This window comes from Schistocerca americana, chromosome X (assembly GCF_021461395.2).
Source record: "Schistocerca americana isolate TAMUIC-IGC-003095 chromosome X, iqSchAmer2.1, whole genome shotgun sequence".
Classification (NCBI taxonomy): domain Eukaryota; kingdom Metazoa; phylum Arthropoda; class Insecta; order Orthoptera; family Acrididae; genus Schistocerca; species Schistocerca americana.
The window spans coordinates 671503039-671524205 of record NC_060130.1 but is presented as its reverse complement, the minus strand read 5'-3'; the positions used below and the strand labels follow the sequence as shown (position 1 = coordinate 671524205).

Sequence of the window (21167 nt, the reverse complement as noted above, 5' to 3'; positions counted from 1 at the left end):
GTTAAGTATTCCAACAGCTACGTACTTTATTTGCTAGACTCAAATCCTTTAACTGTTCCAGACCCCACGCCAGCCTGCGTGAGCTTAAACGCGTGGCTTTCGGCTTCCTGTCATAGTGACGTGGCTGTCTTGCCAAGTCACAACAACATTAACTTTTATTCTTTTAGCCATGCCATACTCTAGTCTATTCGAGTATGAAATACAAGAAAAATGCATGCTAATCCTTCCTAGTCTTCCGATCACTGCATGAAATGAAAAATGTAAAACGTACAGCTGTTCCACACACTGCTGCAAATATATTAAATGAACTAACAGAATTTTGTGTGAACAACATCCTTTTTCTTCGAAACAATTTCTACCCAAGTTACTAAAGAAAGTGTTTCTGTTACAAGCTTTCACAAATTTTATCAAATCGTTATGATCCTGGCAGTGCATTTCATATTCCTTCAGTGCCTTTGTTGAAGTTCGAGCCCATGTCGGTAAGGACCCAAAAAACTGTTGAATTCTTGTAAAATATATCCCACTAGGATCTCTTTTTGATTTCATCAATATGTCTACTGCACTGTCCTCGAATTTTTCAACAAATGTAAGTTTTTCATTACCATCCCTGCAAGAGAATTTCAGGCTGGGAAAAATTTCCTCACTCTACCTACAGCCCTGATGCAGACGGCAGTGATTTTAGCCTCTTTGTTTATTTAATGTAATTCCTTGTAGAGCAGTGTTCCTGTGGTAATGATAATGATAAATGAGCAGAAGCTTTCATGAGCTGTCTATGATCACAATCAGCCAATACCTGTCAGTGATGTCCCCGCATCATGAGGGGAGTGTCTTGTTAGGAAAAAAAAGGAGTGGTATGGAAGGTGTACCTACAGTACATGTGCATGAGCAGTAAACATAATTCATTTTGTTACTCATACCTTCCATATTTAAATTATTTATCAGATCTGAGGTTATCTACATACTTTCTGAATGATCATTGTTTATGTGGTACATATACCATACCAAACCCAAAAAAGTCTTCCAGTTTACTTTGAAAATAAATCCTAAATTTTCTGAAAGAGAACGTGCTCTCAGATCTTTTATATTTAAACATACCAATAATTTTTCATAGCTATAGGACTTACTTGTTGTCTCTGGTGAGATTCAACATTTCATGCTCTATTTTCAGAAGTAACATTCTATCCTTATGATTCTTGTTCAGTGTTTCCCTTATGAACTGCTGCAAATCCACGCCAGTGCTGTCTGTATACTCGTTGCTGCTGCCTGCAACACATTATTTGAAACAATTATCATATACCTAAAACAAATAATTAATATATATATAGTTACAGTATGAAAAAAAAACAGAACATCAATAAAAACGGTTCTGGTTGCACAATCTGTCCTGTATTATATGCACTAACCTCTCTCTGGAAGGACAAAACGCCTGAAACAGTCCATAGTGACAGAGATCTTGGATATAGTGTTCGCACATACGTGGGGCGTGGAGGGGAGGTTGGGGGGCCGGAGGGGGGGGGGGGTTGGAGGGGGGCTCAGTGAGGCGACGGTGGAGGAGGGAGGGCAGGATCGGAACTTGCGGATGATTGGCGACTGATGCAGACTCCCGGTTGTCAATCACCGTCAATAAATATAACGTATTGCACATACACAAGCAAAGAGGTCCATTACAGTTCGATTGGCGATAAACCACTGGAAACAGTAACAACCGTAAAATACCTAGGAGTAACTGCATACATGTCCGTTCTACTGCACTGCAATATCATATCTTAAAAGAAAGGTTGGCGGAACTTTGGCGGTTTGAAACGGTATAGATTCCGTGAAAGCCGACTTATTCCATTGCTCATTTCATCCTAACCAGGACGCACAAAACGTCAAACATAAGTTTTCCCAACATTCAGGTTGCTCTAAGAATGTTCTTGCCACCCTTTTGGTAGCAAACAACGACGGAAAAACGTTATTTTCAAAACTGATCAAACACGGGTTTTGAAGCTCATTGTCAGAAGACAGGCTGAACGTTTTGGTATCATTCGGTACCGGTATTGAGAATCACACGCTAAGACAACTCAGTTACGAAGATGATATAAGCAGCTTCTTTAGTATGAACTGTAGCCGCAAATCAGTTAGTCATTATGATCATTTGAAAGTTTCATTTTAAGGCTGATAATCTTGGAAAATACACTCCTGGAAATTGAAATAAGAACACCGTGAATTCATTGTCCCAGGAAGGGGAAACTTTATTGACACATTCCTGGGGTCAGATACATCACATGATCACACTGACAGAACCACAGGCACATAGACACAGGCAACAGAGCATGCACAATGTCGGCACTAGTACAGTGTATATCCACCTTTCGCAGCAATGCAGGCTGCTATTCTCCCATGGAGACGATCGTAGAGATGCTGGATGTAGTCCTGTGGAACGGCAAGCCATGCCATTTCCACCTGGCGCCTCAGTTGGACCAGCGTTCGTGCTGGACGTGCAGACCGCGTGAGACGACGCTTCATCCAGTCCCAAACATGCTCAATGGGGGACAGATCCGGAGATCTTGCTGGCCAGGGTAGTTGAGTTACACCTTCTAGAGCACGTTGGGTGGCACGGGATACATGCGGACGTGCATTGTCCTGTTGGAACAGCAAGTTCCCTTGCCGGTCTAGGAATGGTAGAACGATGGGTTCGATGACGGTTTGGATGTACCGTGCACTATTCAGTGTCCCCTCGACGATCACCAGTGGTGTACGGCCAGTGTAGGAGATCGCTCCCCACACCATGATGCCGGGTGTTGGCCCTGTGTGCCTCGGTCGTATGCAGTCCTGATTGTGGCGCTCACCTGCACGGCGCCAAACACGCATATGACCATCATTGGCACCAAGGCAGAAGCGACTCGCATCGCTGAAGACGACACGTCTCCATTCGTCCCTCCATTCACGCCTGTCGCGACACCACTGGAGGCGGGCTGCACGATGTTGGGGCGTGAGCGGAAGACGGCCTAACGATGTGCGGGACTGTAGCCCAGCTTCATGGAGACGGTTGCGAATGGTCCTCGCCGATACCCCAGGAGCAACAGTGTCCCTAATTTGCTGGGAAGTGGCGGTGCGGTCCCCTACGGCACTGCGTAGGATCCTACGGTCTTGGCGTGCATCCGTGCGTCGCTGCGGTCCGGTCCCAGGTCGACGGGCACGTGCACCTTCCGCCGACCACTGGCGACAACATCGATGTACTGTGGAGACCTCACGCCCCACGTGTTGAGCAATTCGGCTGTACGTCCACCCGGCCTCCCGCATGCCCACTATACGCCCTCGCTCAAAGTCCGTCAACTGCACATACGGTTCACGTCCACGCTGTCGTGGCATGCTACCAGTGTTAAAGACTGCGATGGAGCTCCGTATGCCACGGCAAACTGGCTGACACTGACGGCGGCGGTGCACAAATGCTGCGCAGCTAGCGCCATTCGACGGCCAACACCGCGGTTCCTGGTGTGTCCGCTGTGCCGTGCGTGTGATCATTGCTTGTACAGCCCTCTCGCAGTGTCCGGAGCAAGTATGGTGGGTCTGACACACCGGTGTCAATGTGTTCTTTTGTCCATTTCCAGGAGTGTATTTCGTTTGCATTAGACATAGGTGAAAGTCTAACTGCCCTTCCACTTTTTCTCTCACTATTCTTTCCAGTATACTCTCCTTTATTTTTGCTACTTAGGATATGAGTGTGATCCCTCGATAGTTATCACATACTTTCCTGTCACCCGTTTTGAAAACTGGGATTATTATTCCCTTTCCCCATTCTTCAGGTACACAGTTTTGGGCCCAAATGCATCTTATTGGTCTGTATAGCCACTGTAGCCCAACTGGTCCAGTTGCCTTTATCATCTCCACAGTAATTTCATCTATCCCAGGTGCCTTTCCTGTTTTCATTTTTCTCAGGGCTAGTTTCACTTCTAACATCGTTATGTCCTCCTCTTCTTCCAGACCCTTGCTGCACTGCCATACTTCTATTCCCTTTCCATTGTAGTTCTTCACATTTAGTAATTTATCAGAGTACTCTTTCCACCTTTTTCTTATCTGCTCTGGTTGCATTAATATTTCTCTGCTTTCCCCTTTCACTAGCTTTTTGTATGTTTTTTCCTTCCTCATACTCTTTGTAATTCCATATATCATCCTCTTATCACTAGTAACATCTTTTTCCAACTCTCAGGTGAATTTCTGCCAGCTTTTCCTCTTTTCTTCTGCTAACATTTTTTTACACTTACTTTTACTGTCCTGTTATTTACTTTTACTTTACGCTGTTCGGTCTCTGTTCCATTCATGCCAGGCTTTCTTCTTTTCTTTTACTGCCTCCTTCATCCTTTCATTCCACCATGGTGTCTCCTTTTCCTTTATCCTTCTGGACACTCTGCCACAGGTCTTCTCAGCAGAGCTTCCAAACGCTCTCTGAACTTACCCTAATCCTCTTTTTTCCAATAGTAGATTATATTCTTCCTTGATGGCAACTGTTTTCACCAAATACTCCAATTTACGATTTTTGACCTCCACTTGTTCCATTCCAGTTTTCTTTTGCGTAGACACAACAGCCTAACCGCACATAAAGGAGTAATTTCTGTAATATCGAATGTTTCAAGTCTGTTTGATACGTTGCTAAAAGGCCTACGGAACAACATTATTCGTGGGACCAATGTTACCTTGGAAATATTTGTATCAGTGTTGCAACAATGCCTTTTAACTTCGCATCTCTAACCTGTAGCCTGCAAAACAGAAGGCTGTCTACACTAGAGTAGCGCTAGTTGCCACATCTGTAATCAATGCTGCTGCCAGGTCTGGAATATTGTCGGCACAGCAAAGTGTGGGGGCCACACAGTCGCAGTGGTACCTTGGATTACAAACGTCTGAGACCCGCACTGCGCCGTTTTTTTGCCCTCTGATTCATTTCCTGTCGTAACAGGGATGGAAAGAGCAACAACAAATACCACCAATTCCAGCCATGCGTTGTCTGTTACCCGCTGCAGCCACCTTTGAAAGGTACTCCACTAAAGTCATAGACCAGATATGGATCATCCAACACACTACTGCTACACTATGTGATCAAAAGTATACGGACGACCCCCCCCCCCCCCAAAAAAAAACATACGTTTTACATATTAGGTGTATTTTGCTGCCACCTTCTGCCAGGTATTCCATATTAGCGACCTCAGTAGTCATTAGACATCGTGAGAGAATGGGGCGCTCTGCAGAACTCACGGACTTTGAATGTGGTCAGGTGATTGGGTGTCACTTGTGTCATACGTCTGTCCACACTCCTAAACATCCCTAGGTCCACTGTTTCTGATGTGATAGTGAAGTGGAAACGTGAAGGGACACTTACATCACAAAAGCGTACAGGCTGACCTCTTCTGTTGACTGACAGAGACCGCCGACAATTGAAGAGGGTCGTAATGTGTAATAGGCAGACACCTATCCAGACCATCACACAGGAATTCCAGGCTGCATCAGGATCCACTGCAAGTACTGTGACAGTTAGACGGGAGGAGAGAAAACTTGGATTTTTGGTCGAGCGGCTGCACACGTCGGTAAATGCCAAACGACTCCTCTCTTGGTGTAAATAGCGTAAACATTGGACGATTGAACAGTGGGAAAATGTTGTATGAGTGACGAATCATGGTACATAACGTGGCGATCCGATGGCAGGGTGTTGGTATGGCGAATGCCCGGCGATCGTCATCTACCAGCGTGTGTAGTGCCAACAGTAAAATTCGAGGGCGGTGGTGTTACGGTGTGGTCGTGTTTTTAATGGAGAGGGCTAGCACGCCTTGTTGTTTTGTGTCGTATTATCACAGCACAGGCCTACATTGATGTTTTAAGCACATTCTTGCTTCCCACTGTTGAAGAGCAATTCTGGGATGGGGATTACATCTTTCAACACGATCGAGCACCTATTCATAATACACGACCTGTGGCGGAGTGGTTAGACGACAATGACATCCCTGTAATGGACTGACCTGCACAGAGTCCTGACCTGAATCCTATAGAACACCTTTTGGATGTTTTCGAGAGTCGACTTCGTGCCAGGACTCACCGACCGACATCGATAACTCTACTCAGTGCTGCACTCCGTGAAGAATGCCATTCCCCAAGAAACCTTCCAGCATCTGATTGAACGTATGCCTGCAAGAGTGGAAGCTGTCACCAAGGCTAAGGGTGGGCCAACACCATATTGAATTACAGCATTACTGATGGAGGGCGCCACGAACTTGTAAGCCATTTTGAGCCAGGTGTCTGGATACTTTCGATCACATAGTGTAGATGCCACCTCCGCTAGCTGTGGGTCCGCTGACTGTGGTTAGTCCTGATGCCACCAGGAAGTGAGCTGGTGCCTACCAGCTGGGGGCTACTGACTTCAGGGCGCCTACTGGTGGTTATGGTTTCAACCTGGCCCGACTTACTTCTGAGCTGCCTCCTGTCTGCACGTGTGCACTCAACTACTGCAGGCTTGCATCTGCCGGCTACTGTCGCTGCATCCTACACTTAGGTCCTTGGTTTGCCTTTGTGCTTGGGTGTTTCCTGCGGTGAGTGACACTTCTGCACCACACGGTGTGACTGACTTGTTACAGAGCTCAAGCTCGCTGCCTTTTCGCTTCGTGCCTGGGCCGGACATGGCACTACGCTCGCTAATGTACTGACAACGTAACTTCGTCACTGCTGCTGCCTGTATGGTGTAACGACTTTGGGCACTGGCCGTCATGCTGAGCTAAGCACACACCACAGTCCAGGGCCAGCCTGTGTCTGTGGAGGCTGACTGCAGTAAGCCGACATTTCGACTGCTCTAAAATATGTAATGACTAAGTGAATTAGTGTCTTTTCACTGTATCTATGACTTTACATTGATTTCCCCCCTGGCTCTTCGTGACTGCCGCTCTGTCAAACACCTGCACCATCATTGCGACCTACAACGAAGTTATTAACATGCAAGCCATCAAGACACTCGTTACAACTAGTGTCAGAAGTGGCCACTGGATTCGAGAAGCATCGTGGGTCAACGCACACCCCATCAGCAGAGTGAGATGAGTGAAGAAGAAACTAACTTTTCGTGTTTATAGTCTCTGTGAGTGCGATGGCTGGTCATTACCTGGATTGGTGTATGTATTTTAGGATCAAATTCATAGGGTCCAGACTTGACTCAATTTGAAGGACATGTAAGGGAATAATAAGCTGATAAGCTTCCAGTGACCTGCACACCATGTAACTTATTAGGTCAAAATGCACGCTGTACAGATTCAGCGCCAATGACATGCTCCATTTGTTGCACGTTGTGCTAGACAGTCTGCATGGGTCAAGATCATGAGCAGGGACTCGATAATGTTTCGATAGTATTACAGTTAGTTGTATTTATGTTGTTTCTCTTGTTGTTTTCTTATGTATTAGACAAAGGCTTCATAATGAATAATCCAAAAACACAGGAGTTTACCACTCTGGTAGTGGTGCAGTCCTTACTGGAGCAGGTAGCTCAGTTGAGAGCAGATGATACAGAGCTACATAAGCAGTTGTATGCTGTAAGAGAGGGCATGGCCTCGTCCAGTCTGATTGTTCTCACCTTAGATTCTAGCCGATTTAATCGTTTTTCATGCAACTATGAGGGATGGCGTGCTAATGTTTATAGATAAACTGTGAAGCTGGGATTTTGTACAGATGAACAGTTGTTGCAAATGATCAAGCTGCGCTTGACAGGAGACGCGAGAAATTATGTCATCTACCATGAGGACCTAAGGAATGCTCAAGCGTTTGATGAACTCAGGAAAGGTCTGACATAGCGCTATAAGAGGTAAAACAGCTACAGATACTATCGTGAAGAGTTAAATGGGATGTTACAGAAACAAAACGAATCTGTCGGGAATTTTCTAGATAGGATATAGAAGATAAGTGTGGCAACCTATCAATTGATGGATACTGACCTAGCAAATAGGATCTTTCTGGAGGAAGCGAAAGAAACGGCGTTGGACGCATTTCTAAGGTGACTGCCACATAATGCGTCAAGAAAGATACTGGCAGAATTTCCAAAGGACTTAGCTGACGTCATAGGCATAGATATGGCACTGGAGGAAACGAATATGGTAACAAGAGCCCGGAGATAGAAGAAATATCCTTTCTACTGACGTGAAGTGCTATTGGTGTGGTTTTTTGGGTACCATATGAAGAGAGTGTCTATAACCATAATGGAAGAGATGTGGTAAAGTGAGTCCCTGAGAGTGGGAATGTAGGAGTAGATGGCACAGTGGGAAAGGGTGTAATGTAAATAATCAACCATTAACCCTTAATCACAGTTGTGAGTACTTCTCATGTAACTACAGTCGTGCAGTCCCGTGGACCGCGTTCAGGAGGCAGGAAGAATACGTAAATACCGCCATCTAGCGCTACTGTTTGCATTTAGTAACACATATTTATTCTTCAGTTATACATAAATGATAACGTACGCACAAAATATTGTTTCAGTGCTGTGGAAAAGACCCATTCATATTGCACTCGAAATTCTCATGGAAATTTACGGTGATGGACACATATCGATATATTTAAGTGTGGTCCCTTACTTGAAACTTAGTAGTTGCAGGTTAATGTTGAACAGGTACCATCAGTGTTAAAATTAATGAGTATTCTTGGCAGTGAATTACATAGAAAAAATCTGCACTACTGAAAGTGGCCACATATCGCGTCACCCTACACGCACGGCGGACACACCTTACTTGAGCATTCCAGACAAATTGGGACCTTGCACTTGCAACACAAATAGCCTGTCTTCCTCTTCTTCTTTGGTGGACAAATTGGACATGTCTTCCTTCCATCCTCAAGTAGTTTTTCCTCCTTTTCGAGGTCTTCATGGAGGCGTACCTCAGCTCCTAGAACTCGACCGATAAAAACATTTCGCTTCTCGTGGAAGGTGTTTGTTCATTATTCTTTCGCGCATTGAAGGTTGGATCAGTTATTTTGCCAGAGCTTTCATGAAGTTCATTCTGGTAAGTACAGTTCTTTCTTGAATGTCTGATGAACAGTATATGCACTGATAACACGCATATCAAGAATACAGAAAAACACAGCCAGGGGTCAGCGTTGTGTACGGCGGCTTAAACAATATTTAGCACTATTTTCGTCTACAGTATCCACACCACTCCCTTGGTTATCATAGTGGAATATAATTACAGGTTTCTCACTTTGCACCTAATTTTCTACGGAGAGATGCATGGTTGATGTAAGAACTACTGCTTTTCCTTTCTTAGGCATGTGGGTAATCAGCGTGGTGTGCTGGGTAAATGCGTACAGCGTTGTTCCAAATTCATGTCCACAGGAAGGCATGAAAGATGCTTTAGATGGAATATATATTTTGAACTTACAGCGTCCTCTAAAGCTGATTAGCATTTCATCAACTGTAGCGTTATCCCAAAGACTAGAGGACCTCTGTGAGTTTTCATGGAATTAATGTAGAATGATCGTTATAGCAGCTGCTGGATCAGAAATCTTATGTAACTCCCTGTCATCAGGGTTTTCAAATGTAAGGCAGTTGAGAAATACAGCAAATCTTGCTGATGACACGTTGATACGGAAAATATCACAGCCAGTTCCATCAATACAAAAGAGCGAACGTATGTCTTCGTGCAGTGCTGCAAAATGGTTCAAGTCATACCTATCTAACAGGAAACAAAGGGTGTCAGTACAAGGGACTAGTGAATTAAGTCATCAGTCATCATCAGAATGGAAAGAAATTACATGTGGTGTCCCACAAGGATCCATCTTAGGGCCATTGCTTTTTCTTGTGTACATTAATGATCTCTCATCAGTTACACTGCCAGAAGCAGAGTTCGTTTTGTTTGCAGATGACGCAAGTATTGCAATAAATAGTATGTTGAGTGTAGTTCTAGAATGATCTGCTAATGATATTTTCATATATTGTATATATTCATAATATTGATATTGTTATTTCAGCTTAAAAAAATTGACATGTTCCACATCCACGAGGATCTCCTCAGCATGGATCTATGGAACGAAAAACTAATCTAATCTAATCTAATCGTTATTCGATTGGAATACAGCAGTGTAGATTAGAAGCCTGATGAAACTCTTCATTTCAAATATTGCACAAAGTCTGACTTCTGTTCTCTAAATATTTGTGTATTTTCTCGGAATTTTTTCAAGTTTTTCATTTGTCCACTAGGTGGACTGCTGGTAGCACTTTGGAACTCACGTGTGATTCCTTTCGCTGATTTCGAACGATTTTTTACTACCACGCTCTTCAATGATCGACAGGCCCTGTCCGTAGCCAGACGTTGTGGCCGAGCGGTTCTAGGCGCTTCATTCCGGAACCGCGCTGCTGCTACGGTCGCAGGTTCGAATTCTGCCTCCGGCAGGTTAGTTAGGTTTAAGTAATTGTAAGTCTAGGGGGACTGATGACCGCAGATATTAAGTCCCATAGTGCTCAGAGCCATTTGAACCATTTTGAAGCCCTGTCCGTCAGTGCACGAGGTCTGCTTGGCCTTTGTTTAGCTGCGGTTGTTCCTTCACAATCCATCACCAAAAGTCGACTTGGGCAGCATTAGAAGGAATGAAATTGAAAGGTATGTGCTGAGATTCGATCAGGATAGAGCCAGTGAAAAATGTCGATAGTTTCCAACCACAAGGTTGGACGAGTAGTACATCTTCGAGTAGTAAGATCTCTGACAGTGAACAGAGCTAGGTGCACGCGGTAAAAGTTTGAGTAGTGGTGAGGAGATGCGCAGAGACAGCAGACGTGATTCGAGTCGGAGCTAGATGCCTGCAGGAGGCAGCCGGGTCGTGACAGCATCGAAGTGAGAACTGGCACTACGCACATAATAAGCTATATATTGAGCGAAACTCGGCACATACTTGGGGAAACTAGGAAGAATAATTAATAAAATAGGTTTTCTTTGGTTAAATAATGTCTAAAAGCTAGATAGAAATCCCATTGTTGATGCAATAAGCGTTTTGTGAAACTTTCTCGTAAATCCATGCTATAGAAGTTATTTTTAGTTTTTCACATGTGCCTTAAAAGTTTGAACGATAAATATTTTTTAGATAAAATTAGAGTTTCATCTCACACCTTATGTCGTTCTCCGCATCCTGTGCTTGCATTGAACCAAAATGTACATTAAAGTAAAGTTCCCATGAGTAAAGCTAATAATTTCATTTATCAGAGTAAAATAATTTATATGCCATTGCACAGTTGGCAAATTATTCAGATCAGGACAGAATTTTTATTAAGTAACAAACAGGGCCAAAATGAGTAAAGTTATCTAGAATGACAATTTTATGCCATTGCAGTACGGCTGAGTTGAATACATGTTTTATTATCGGCTAAACGGGAAGGAGTGCACGAGCTAAGTCCACAGACGCAGTCAGATGCAGGTTGGTGATTGTCATTTATTTTTACCACTAAACTTTCATGCAGTCAGATGTGTATTTTGAGTATTAATTTTCCAACAATATTTTCATGCAGTCAGATAAAGTTCAGTTCAGTTAAATACGCAGTCAGATGCAAGTTTTCTTAAAGACTGAAGCAGTCACATGCAGTTCAGTCTAGTTTAAATAGAGAATTTTTATTAACAACACTTTCAAAATCTCCATGATGGATTTATTACTCAGATGACACGCAATGACTAGTCCACGTTGGAAGTCATTGAGCTCTTCTGACAGAACCATTTTGCTGTTACTACTTCTCTACTGACAACACAGTACTGCCCACCTCCTTTTATATTGGCGTGTACGCCTCTCGTGACATCTAGTGGTCAATTCGGCATTACACGGAGATGTCCGGCTACCGATCAGACAGTGAATGTGGGTGGCTTACCTCTGGAGAGCGAGGGCGAGGAGCCGTCGTTGCTGCCCTGGCGGCGCACCTTGTGCCTGGAGGCGGGGCGCGCCACGCTCAGGCTGGCCTGCTGCGCGGGCAGGTCGGCGGCCTCCTGCTGCCCCTCCGGCGTCGCGGCGGCCGCCGATTCGCTCTCCCCCGCTGCTTCTGCCTCTACCTGAGGCTGCGGCTCCGGCTGTGCGTCCGCCTCCTCCTGCTCCTCCTCCTCCTCCTCCTCTTCTTCTTCTTCTTCTTCTTCTTCTCCTTCGTGCTGTGCATCAGGATCTGGAGGCGGTGACGCCTCTTCTCGGAGTGCGTGACTTCGGACCAGCAGCTTGACTTTCGAATTCGCCTGCAATCATAGGCCGTACACACAACGTAAACATGCGTACAGAAATTTCATTTTTATTACGCACTGGAATTAATTTAGTAATACGTAGAGTTGCAAAACCACCGTAGGCTACTGTAGACTTTAAGACACAAAGACACACTGTCTGCGAGCGGGCATTGATTAAAGTCGGTGGGGAAAGTTGAAAATTTGTGCCAGCCCAGGATTAGGACTTGGGGGGTCTCCTACTTACTGGGCAGATGCTCTGGCCACTAAGACATCCAGATACAGTGGTCTCTGCAGCTGAAGAGACTGTCCTGGAACGCCTCCCGTTAGACCCAAATTCTCAACTTATCCAAACACAACTAATGTAGTGCCCTTGCCATTATCCTCATTACTCGCAGCATTTTGCTGATTCCCATAAGACGTAGAGCCTAGGTCTGCATCTGCACTGAATGTCCCAAACTATATATATGTAGATATGCGGTATCTGTTCTTTCAGACATGACTCAGAAAACAGAAACCATATATGAGGTGAACATAAATAAAACCGACAAACTGCATAGATGGATTCCTGACTGGAAATGGAGGAAAGAACTTCGTATGAACACATATCCGGAAATGCATTGTTGCCATGGTAGATGCCGTTGACGAAAGACAGTTCCTCTGACCACGCGCAGTGTGTTCCTTGTGTGCTGCAGTCTGTGTGATTGACGCAGCGTACTGTAAGCAGGAGAATGGTCCGGTTTTCATGTCAGGAAGAAGCTGGGATGGTGTTTATGTATGGTCAAGTAGATGGAAACGGTCGAGAGGCAGCACGGCTATACCAAAACAATTATCCTCTCAGACACCAACCACATCACACAACATTTCGAGCCCTTTTTGGGATTGTATGTGATCATGGGTCCTTTCAGACAGATGAACGTGCAGGGAGGTGCGGGCTGGGTGTGAACCGCATTTGGAGGACTGCAATCTACCGGATATTGAAGCAAATTCTAGTACGTGCTTAAGGAAAGTGGCCCACTAACACGGTGTAAGCCAAAACTACAATTACGTGTATCTTGCTTGACAACCGCTACTATCCTTAACACCTGCATTCCCATGGAGGCCACTTTGAACATCTGCTATGATGCAGATGCAATGCACCTCTGTACTGCTGACACAGAACTTGTTGTACAGTTCCACATTTTTCTCAATAGAATTCCGGTACAAGAGAATTGATAGCGAGAGTGTTTTTACTCGGCAGAAATAAAACAGTGGGTAACAGGGAGGAGAGAATGGACCAGACGGTGTTTATTTATTCATTTTATTTCGTGTGTGCCACGTTTCCTTGCATCCTTTCCCTTGTGAGACCTGGGCTGTATGAATGAGAAACAATGTGAAGTAACAGAAAGCTTTAGTCAGAGGTTGTAGTATGGTATGAGTAGAGTGGTTCAGTGGTAGGATAGTACCAATCCCTAAACGCGAACAAGTTTGGCAAAGATAGGGTGCAAATCAGGTCCGAGAGGTCGCGAAGGTTAGGTTGGTGAACCACCCCCTCCACCATCTTTAGAACGAGCAACGGTTAGGCGATGTGACCGCAGGTCCACTTGTTCCACGGTAGCGGTGCTGGACAGACGTGGAGACGTAGCTCGACTTGTGGTAATATTAACAAAGGTATTAGAATGTTTCAAATCTGTTCGTTACTTAAGTCCAGATGTTGGAATCAGATAAGGGAGTTTATTTTGGTAATTTGGTCAAATTTCAGTAAGAACTTTGCGTTTGTGCCTTGGTCAGCATGCACCATGACCCTTGCTCACGGTCGTATTATTGCTCTGTGCCTAACAGAAGTTGTCTCATGTAATGTGTTTTAATGTGATGTTTCTTTTAAAGTATTATTTTGGTGGATTTTTTTTTTAATTTATCATATGTTTTCTTTGTGTACTTGGTTTCCCGCCACGTGGTCGGTTGGAACAATCGCCACATTGGTGAAGTGCAGTTTCAGTCTGATCACGTACACAGCACGAGTGAATAACTATACGGTAGTGCGTGAGTGTAAGATAGGGAAGGAATAATCTTGTGTGTCGGTATTTTTGCATTTATGTTGGCTACCGCAACTTGGCCATGTGTGTGGAATAGTATCAACATGCTAGTCAGTAAATGTTTCTTGTGCCCGCAAAACTATTTGATTTGCTTATAATGAAGTGCGTCACATAGAATACACGGTTTAAACTCTTGTATCTAGGGAAAGATCGGATGTTAACGCCAATTGATGGGATAAAGACTTGCAATATTTTCCTGCCATATGACGGAACGCAGGATTAAGCCAAAACGGCAGTCATAGTCAAGTGTACCGCTTGCTACTCCCTCTTCAGCATACGTTTTAATGAAAATTGAAATACTTAGGCAGATACCCTTCCGCCCTGACCGAATTCGCTGTTAGTGTCTTTGCTGAACTTGTTCTGCGTGACCTGTAGCATTTAAACGTAATATCAATAGAAGGAACAGGTTTAAGTATAATTGTGTGCCTGCATAAAATTCCGCTGAAGCTGCCCTCCCCTCTCCATTTCCATAATTACTTGGCGAAAGATAATCGTGTTAACTAGAGAGAGCAATTGTGATGATGTGTAATGTGGGAGGCCCCGCTATTGCATAAGAATGGACAGTAACTATTACAATAAATACACGACTGGTTGTTGAAATGCAATAGGTATTAAGAAAATATCAATTAACCTATATTCTCGACTGATTATTTCCTCATCATAAAGAATTTCCTTCATCATAAAGAACAGGTGAAAGTTAGTCACTACCTCAGTCGCATGCTGGGTCGACGAATGTAAGTAAATAAAAGCTCTATGCTGCCTATTAAGCCCAGCATAAGTGCCTTCTGTAGTGGTTCTAAAGATTGCGTTATGCGTTGCCTTCACATTTTTACCGGTTGGTTAAACCCACCCGATAGAAATTAATACCCCAGCAGTAACTCGCAGGGGCCTGTAACTTCGTGGACTACACGAATTTGTGACACCAGTACTACAGAGGGTAACTTGCAGGAGCTGTAGGACATAAGCGATGGTAATCTTCCTACCACGTCAAGTTCACCGGTACCACTGGTAGTATGGTTGCGCTGCACTGTGTTCCGGGACAATTTGTTGTCGTTGCATGCACGTCATGAATTCCCAGACACATGTCCATAGGACCTTTTTTCCTCCATTTTGAATCAGGAATACGTCCTTGCAGTTTGTGGGTTTCATTATGTTCACCCTGTACACTACCACAAGGAAGCGTAGGCTACAGTAGTTTTCTTCGTAACTTTGGTCAGTTATGTTACGGCGTAAAGTAAAGCACCGGCACGCCAGTCGGAAACGATAGAGAGGAGATGGCTGTGAGAAGACGTCAGCCAATCATACGCTGATCGACCCCTCGCCAGGACGACAACGCGACAGCAGCGGCCCCTGTGTGAGAAGGACATAAGCGCCGCGACCGACTGGCGATGGCCCAGTTGAATAGAAGCTTCAAGACTAGAGACTTGGATAGAAGCGTCAACGATCGTTACTTCGCTTGTACAATCTATGTAACACAAACTTGAGACTTGGTACACTGAAGAGATTGCTTATTTTGTATGTCGCCCTTTGCTTTCGGTACATCTGTGTAATTGACAAAGTTAAGTATTGGACTTTTCTTTTTTGTAATAAAACTCATTAATACAATTTGTTTGAATTGTTGGTCTAGCTAACCGATAAGGTAGCACTGCGGATACGATGCCTGTCATCTCGACTGCTAGTGATATGAGGCCGTTGGGATCCATCACGGCATACCGTATTACCCTCCTGAACCCACCGATTCCATATTCTGCTAACAGTCATTTGATCTCGAGCAACGCGAGCAGCAATGTCGCGATACGATAAACCGCAATCGCGATAGGCTACAATCCGACCTTTATCAAAATCGGAAACCTGATGGTGCGCATTTCTCCTCCTTACACGAGGCATCACAACAACGTTTCACCAGGCAACGCCGGTCAACTGCTGTGTGTGTATGAGAAATCGGTTGGAAACTTTCCTCATGTCAGCACGATGTAAGTGTCGCCACCGGCGCAAACCTTGTGTGAATGCTCTGAAAAGCTAATCATTTGCATATCACAGCATCTTCTTCCTGTTGGTTAAATTTCGCAATTTCGCGTCTGTAGCACGTCATCTTCGTGGTGTAGCAATTTTAATGGCCAGTAGTGTAAAAGCGCAGATGTTATGTGATTAACTAATTTTTATTACTTGCGAAATGCAATTTATGTTTTGTAAGGATATAGAATATACAGTGGATTAACACTTAATGATGTGCGAAAATAAATAAAAGCAGAGTAGTCGTCAGCACCCAGTTTCTCTCTTACACATTCGTTTGTTTCTTTCCCTACCAATGCTACCAACAGTACCAGCAAGCCTACCATTTACCAGGTTTAGGTAGTTATAACGTTCTAGAGGACTGATGACCTCAGATGTTAAGTACCATAGTGCGCAGAGCCATTTGAACCATTCACCAGGTCACTTACGTATTTTACCAAAACGACTGAACCATAGTTTAGATAGAGCGCAACTCTAGTAATACGATATGCAGTTTTTCTCTTCGTAAACTAATGCATGCGTAATGTAGATTTGATTCGTAGACAGGGTAGGAATGATTACTGCAGATGTCACTCTTTTATATTTTGAAATGTATCATTCGGTAGTCAGTCTGAATGTAGTTAGTGATTATAGAAGCCGAGCTGTGTCCAAGGCATTTCCCTTAAGCCACCCATTCACAGACTGACTGGTTGGCCAAACCTCGCCCTGCCGAGCGGGTCTGCCCCTACACATTTGCCTTTGTGGTGTACGATTTTATAGCAGTTGGATCCAGAGTCTGGGTGCATTGACTCCATTGGTGTTCCACTACCTGCTAGCCCAGACATCAACCTGCCACCCCACACTCCATCGTTTTCCCTTCTTTTTAGGCATGTTGAAACCCGCCACGTGACTGGACACAGATAAGGGACAGTTAGGATAGGGGTTTCGGAATAAGCTGGGACCTGAACTGTTGTGAGGCAGTTATCAGCTGCCGTGCCATCCCGTCCATTCTGGTGGGCAGTAGGCAAGTGTCATTTGAGGGGATGAACTTTTAAGCAGACTGGGGGCTCATAGCTGGCATTCACAGGCCGACAAATCAGCCACCCCCCCCCCCCCCCTCCCTTCCTCTAAAACCACTGAGTTGGTCGCCAACCTGTCTGATTATGTGTAGGCACATTGTGACTTTGTTGGGGGCACTACCTGCGCCCACTCATGTGACAGCTTTCGCCATGCTGAAACAGAAGGGAAAAGGACAGAGTATGAGGTGGCAGGTAGAGGCCGATGCTAGCAGGTAGTGGTGCACCAGTGGAGCTGAAGTACCCAGACCCTGGACTGAATGAATGGCGTGTGACGAGGGCCTCCCGTCGGGTAGACCGCTCGCCTGGTGCAAGTCTTTCGATTTGACGCCACTTCGGCGACTTGCGCGTCGATGGGGATGAAATGATGATGATTAGGGCAACACAACACCGAGTCCCTGAGCGGAGAAAATCTCCGACGCAGCTGGGAATCAAACCCGGGCCCTTTGGATTGACAGTCTGTCGCACTGACCACTCAGCTACTGGGTGTGGACACCCTGGACTCAACCGCTATAAAATCGTGCACCACAAAAGTGAAAGTGTTGGGGAAGACTAGCTCATCAGGGAGGGTTGGCCAACCAGTCGGCCTGTGAATGGGCAGCTTTATAGTTAAAATTACGTCTACGAGGCTATGGCATTTTTCAGTGGCATATCTTGTGATTAAAAGCGACACAGAGAAGGTGGACGGGGATGACTGGACGTTGGGCTGTGAACAGTGAGTGCCTCTGGCCGGGCCAGCATGATAAGATCAGTTCATTACATATGAAATGCATAGTGCCATTGATAATGGACAACGTTGTAGTCTGCCGACGCCTTGCTGTCGCTGATATTTAGGAACAGGCCATGTGGAGTTTTGACACGGACACCAGACTACATTCTCTTTGCTCAATGTTTGCAAACTTTAGAAACAGAGTTCCGCCATTCGTTGAAACTCTCAACTTTCTGAAGCAGCGGTATTTTTGTCAGACGTGGACTCCAATCGGCTGAGGTTGAGACAGTCCTTCAAACTGGTGTAATTTTGGTGGTATTGTGAGCGATGGTATGCCAGAAGGAAAGTTTTGGCCTCATTCACGATTTAAGAATCTCAATTCTAGATTCAAGACTGTCACTAAAATTTCAGTTTTGGGATTCGACAGTAGATATTCAAGATTCGTCGTTTGGGTTAGCGATTGGGGCTTGAAGATTAGTGAGGCCTACACGCCCCACATTTGAGATGTGCGCGACAGCCTTCTGCAGTCCATCACCTGCTGCAGCGCCAGTTCACGCTCCAGCTCCACATATTGAGTGTAAGTTCACACAGCAGTGAGGCGAGTCAGTAGCACTGACGTGGGAATAGGCGCGTTTCTATGCTTCATATAACTAGGGACTTACATCGATCACGTATTGTGGGTTGGTACCCTGGCCAAAACTTTGCTATTTGATCGTCATGCATGTTTAACCCTTTCACTTTTCGGAATAGATGCAATCGTCGTGACCAACGTGACACTACATTTGCTATTCAATTAGGTACACAGCGATTTTATTACCACAGTTTGTCCCATTCCTCCGTGGAGTATCATTTCCTACCCAATATCGGAAGGAACTAATTTGCACGGTTTCAGACTCCTTCGTGCACTCACCTCCAATTTGTGAGATAATCAGATTTGTAATTTCATGTCCAATGTTGTTTGACATCGGTCAAACTTTGTCAATAAATCATGATTTTAATTCAGTAGATGAACGTAACCCCTCCCTGCACCTACACTTATTTATTTAATAAGAGACCTATAGCTACATTTCATTTGTCAGGGCCACCCCCCTGTTCTGTTTCCTTGGGCATATCTCATTTCATACATCTGAATTGCAGTGGGACGATCTGAATATCAAGAGGGGATGCTCGATACAGATCACTGATTTATTAGGTACAAGTATTCCCATAGTCCCACTGGTGTCTTGCAATATTACTGAACCTGTCATACGAGGGTAAATTGGAGTTAGATGGCCAACCGTCATATTCTCATGAAGATACACCTAAAAATCGCTGCATCTAAAAGCACACCACATAAATGGATTACACAAAAATATGGAAATGTCGCGATACATGCATGATTGAACATAAATTCAGATTCTAGCCAAGCTGGCAGGTTGCGCTGTTGTATTTGACCACGAACGTCACAACGGCACCTTCGCAACGTTAGTCTTTGTCAGAACAGTGTTCTGTGTAGTTATGAGTGCACTGTGTTGGAATTAATAAATTCGAACGTGGGAAAATAGTTGGTGCTCGTTTGGTGAAGCAAGTGAGCCCAAGTGCTTCGTGTTTCAAGAGGCACCGTATCGAAGGTTTATAATGCATACAGGGAAAATGGAAAAGCATCGTCCACCAAGTCACACCGCGGACGAAAGTGTGTGTTTAGTGATCTTGGCGGACGGTCATTGGACAGGATTATGACGGAAAATTAGTGGACGACAGCTACAAAAGTCACTACAGAACTGAATGTCGTACACGTAAACCTTATCAATGGCAAAACAACACAAAAGGAGTTCCTCAAGTTGGGAACTGCAGAGCGAACTGAAATTCCAAAACCACTCATCAGTGTTGCAATCGCCCGTAAGAGAAAAACGTGCTACCGAAGCCATAAAGCCATTGTCGCCATGGTTATTCTGAAACGTCTCAATCCTGCCAAGGGCTGTGTTAAGATTTCAGCTGGTCAGGTCCATTCTACGGTATAGTATTTGGGCCCCAATGGTGATACTGTGCCGTGCGGGATTAGCCGAGCGGTCTTGGGCGCTGCAGTCATGAACTGTGCGGGTGGTCCAGGCGGAGGTTCGAGTCCTCCCTCGGGCATGGGTGTGTGTGTTTGTCCTTAGGATAATTTAGGTTAATTAGTGTGTAGGCTTAGGGACTGATGACCTTAGCAGTTAAGTCCCATAAGACTTCACACACATTTGAACATTTGGTGATACTGTGTACGAAGACGACAGGGCGGCTGTTGACACACCTCGTACCATCCAGGACTGGTTTTGTGCGGTCGAAGATCAATTGTAGCATCTCCCTTGACCACCACAGTCACCATATCTCAGTATTATTCAATCTTTGTTTTCTACTTTGAAGAGAACGTTGCGTAATCGCTATCCACCGGCATCATCGTTACCTGAATATGCCACTATTTTACCCGAACAATAGTACGAGATTTCACTGAAAACCATGCAGGACCTGTATTTATCAATTCCGAGATGGCTGGAAGCTGTTTTCAATTCCAACACGATATTAGGCATTATAATGTGTTGTTTTTTGGTGTTTCCATATTTTTGTCTATCCCCTGTATCTTGCCCTGAACAGAAGTGAACAAAAGTCTAAATGATAGTTTTCAAAGTAGGCATTGGTCAGACTATGGCGAAGCATAGTCAGGTCGGGGACAAGCGCTCTACAAAATGTTAAAATTTATGGATTCTTATAAATAATCCTTTCGCAATCAGTATCGCAAAATTTGCTTACATTCATGGTAACTAGTTTCGGCTAAGCCAACCCGCCAGGGTAGCCAAATGGCTCAAATGGCTCTGAGCACTATGGGACTCAACTGCTGTGGTCATAAGTCCCCTAGAACTTAGAACTACTTAAACCTAACTAACCTAAAGACATCACACACATCCATACCCGAGGCAGGATTCGAACCTGCGACCGTAGCGGTCGCGCGGTTCCAGATTGTAGCGCCCAGAACCGCTCGGCCACTCCAGCCGGCGCCAGGGTAGCCGAGAGCGCTAACGCTCTGCTTCCTGGACTCGGGTAGGCGCGCCGTCCCTGGATCGAATCCGCCCGGCGGATTAACGATGAGTGACAGTGTGCCGGCCAGCCTGAATGTGGTTTTTAGGCG

At 44.9% G+C, this 21167-nt stretch overlaps 1 protein-coding gene across 5 annotated transcripts in view; it reads right to left on the bottom strand.

Moving 5' to 3' along the window:
- Positions 1-21167, bottom strand: part of LOC124555769 (cAMP-regulated phosphoprotein 21) — a 989726-nt gene that overhangs the window by 349247 nt on the left and 619312 nt on the right. For all 5 annotated transcript variants that reach the window (XM_047129817.1, XM_047129815.1, XM_047129818.1 and 2 more), the window contains 2 exons: positions 11840-12191; positions 1125-1263 (listed from right to left, as the gene is read on the bottom strand). In XM_047129817.1, coding sequence (XP_046985773.1) covers positions 1125-1263; positions 11840-12191 — 491 coding nt within the window. The remainder of the gene's footprint in view (positions 1-1124; positions 1264-11839; positions 12192-21167) is intronic.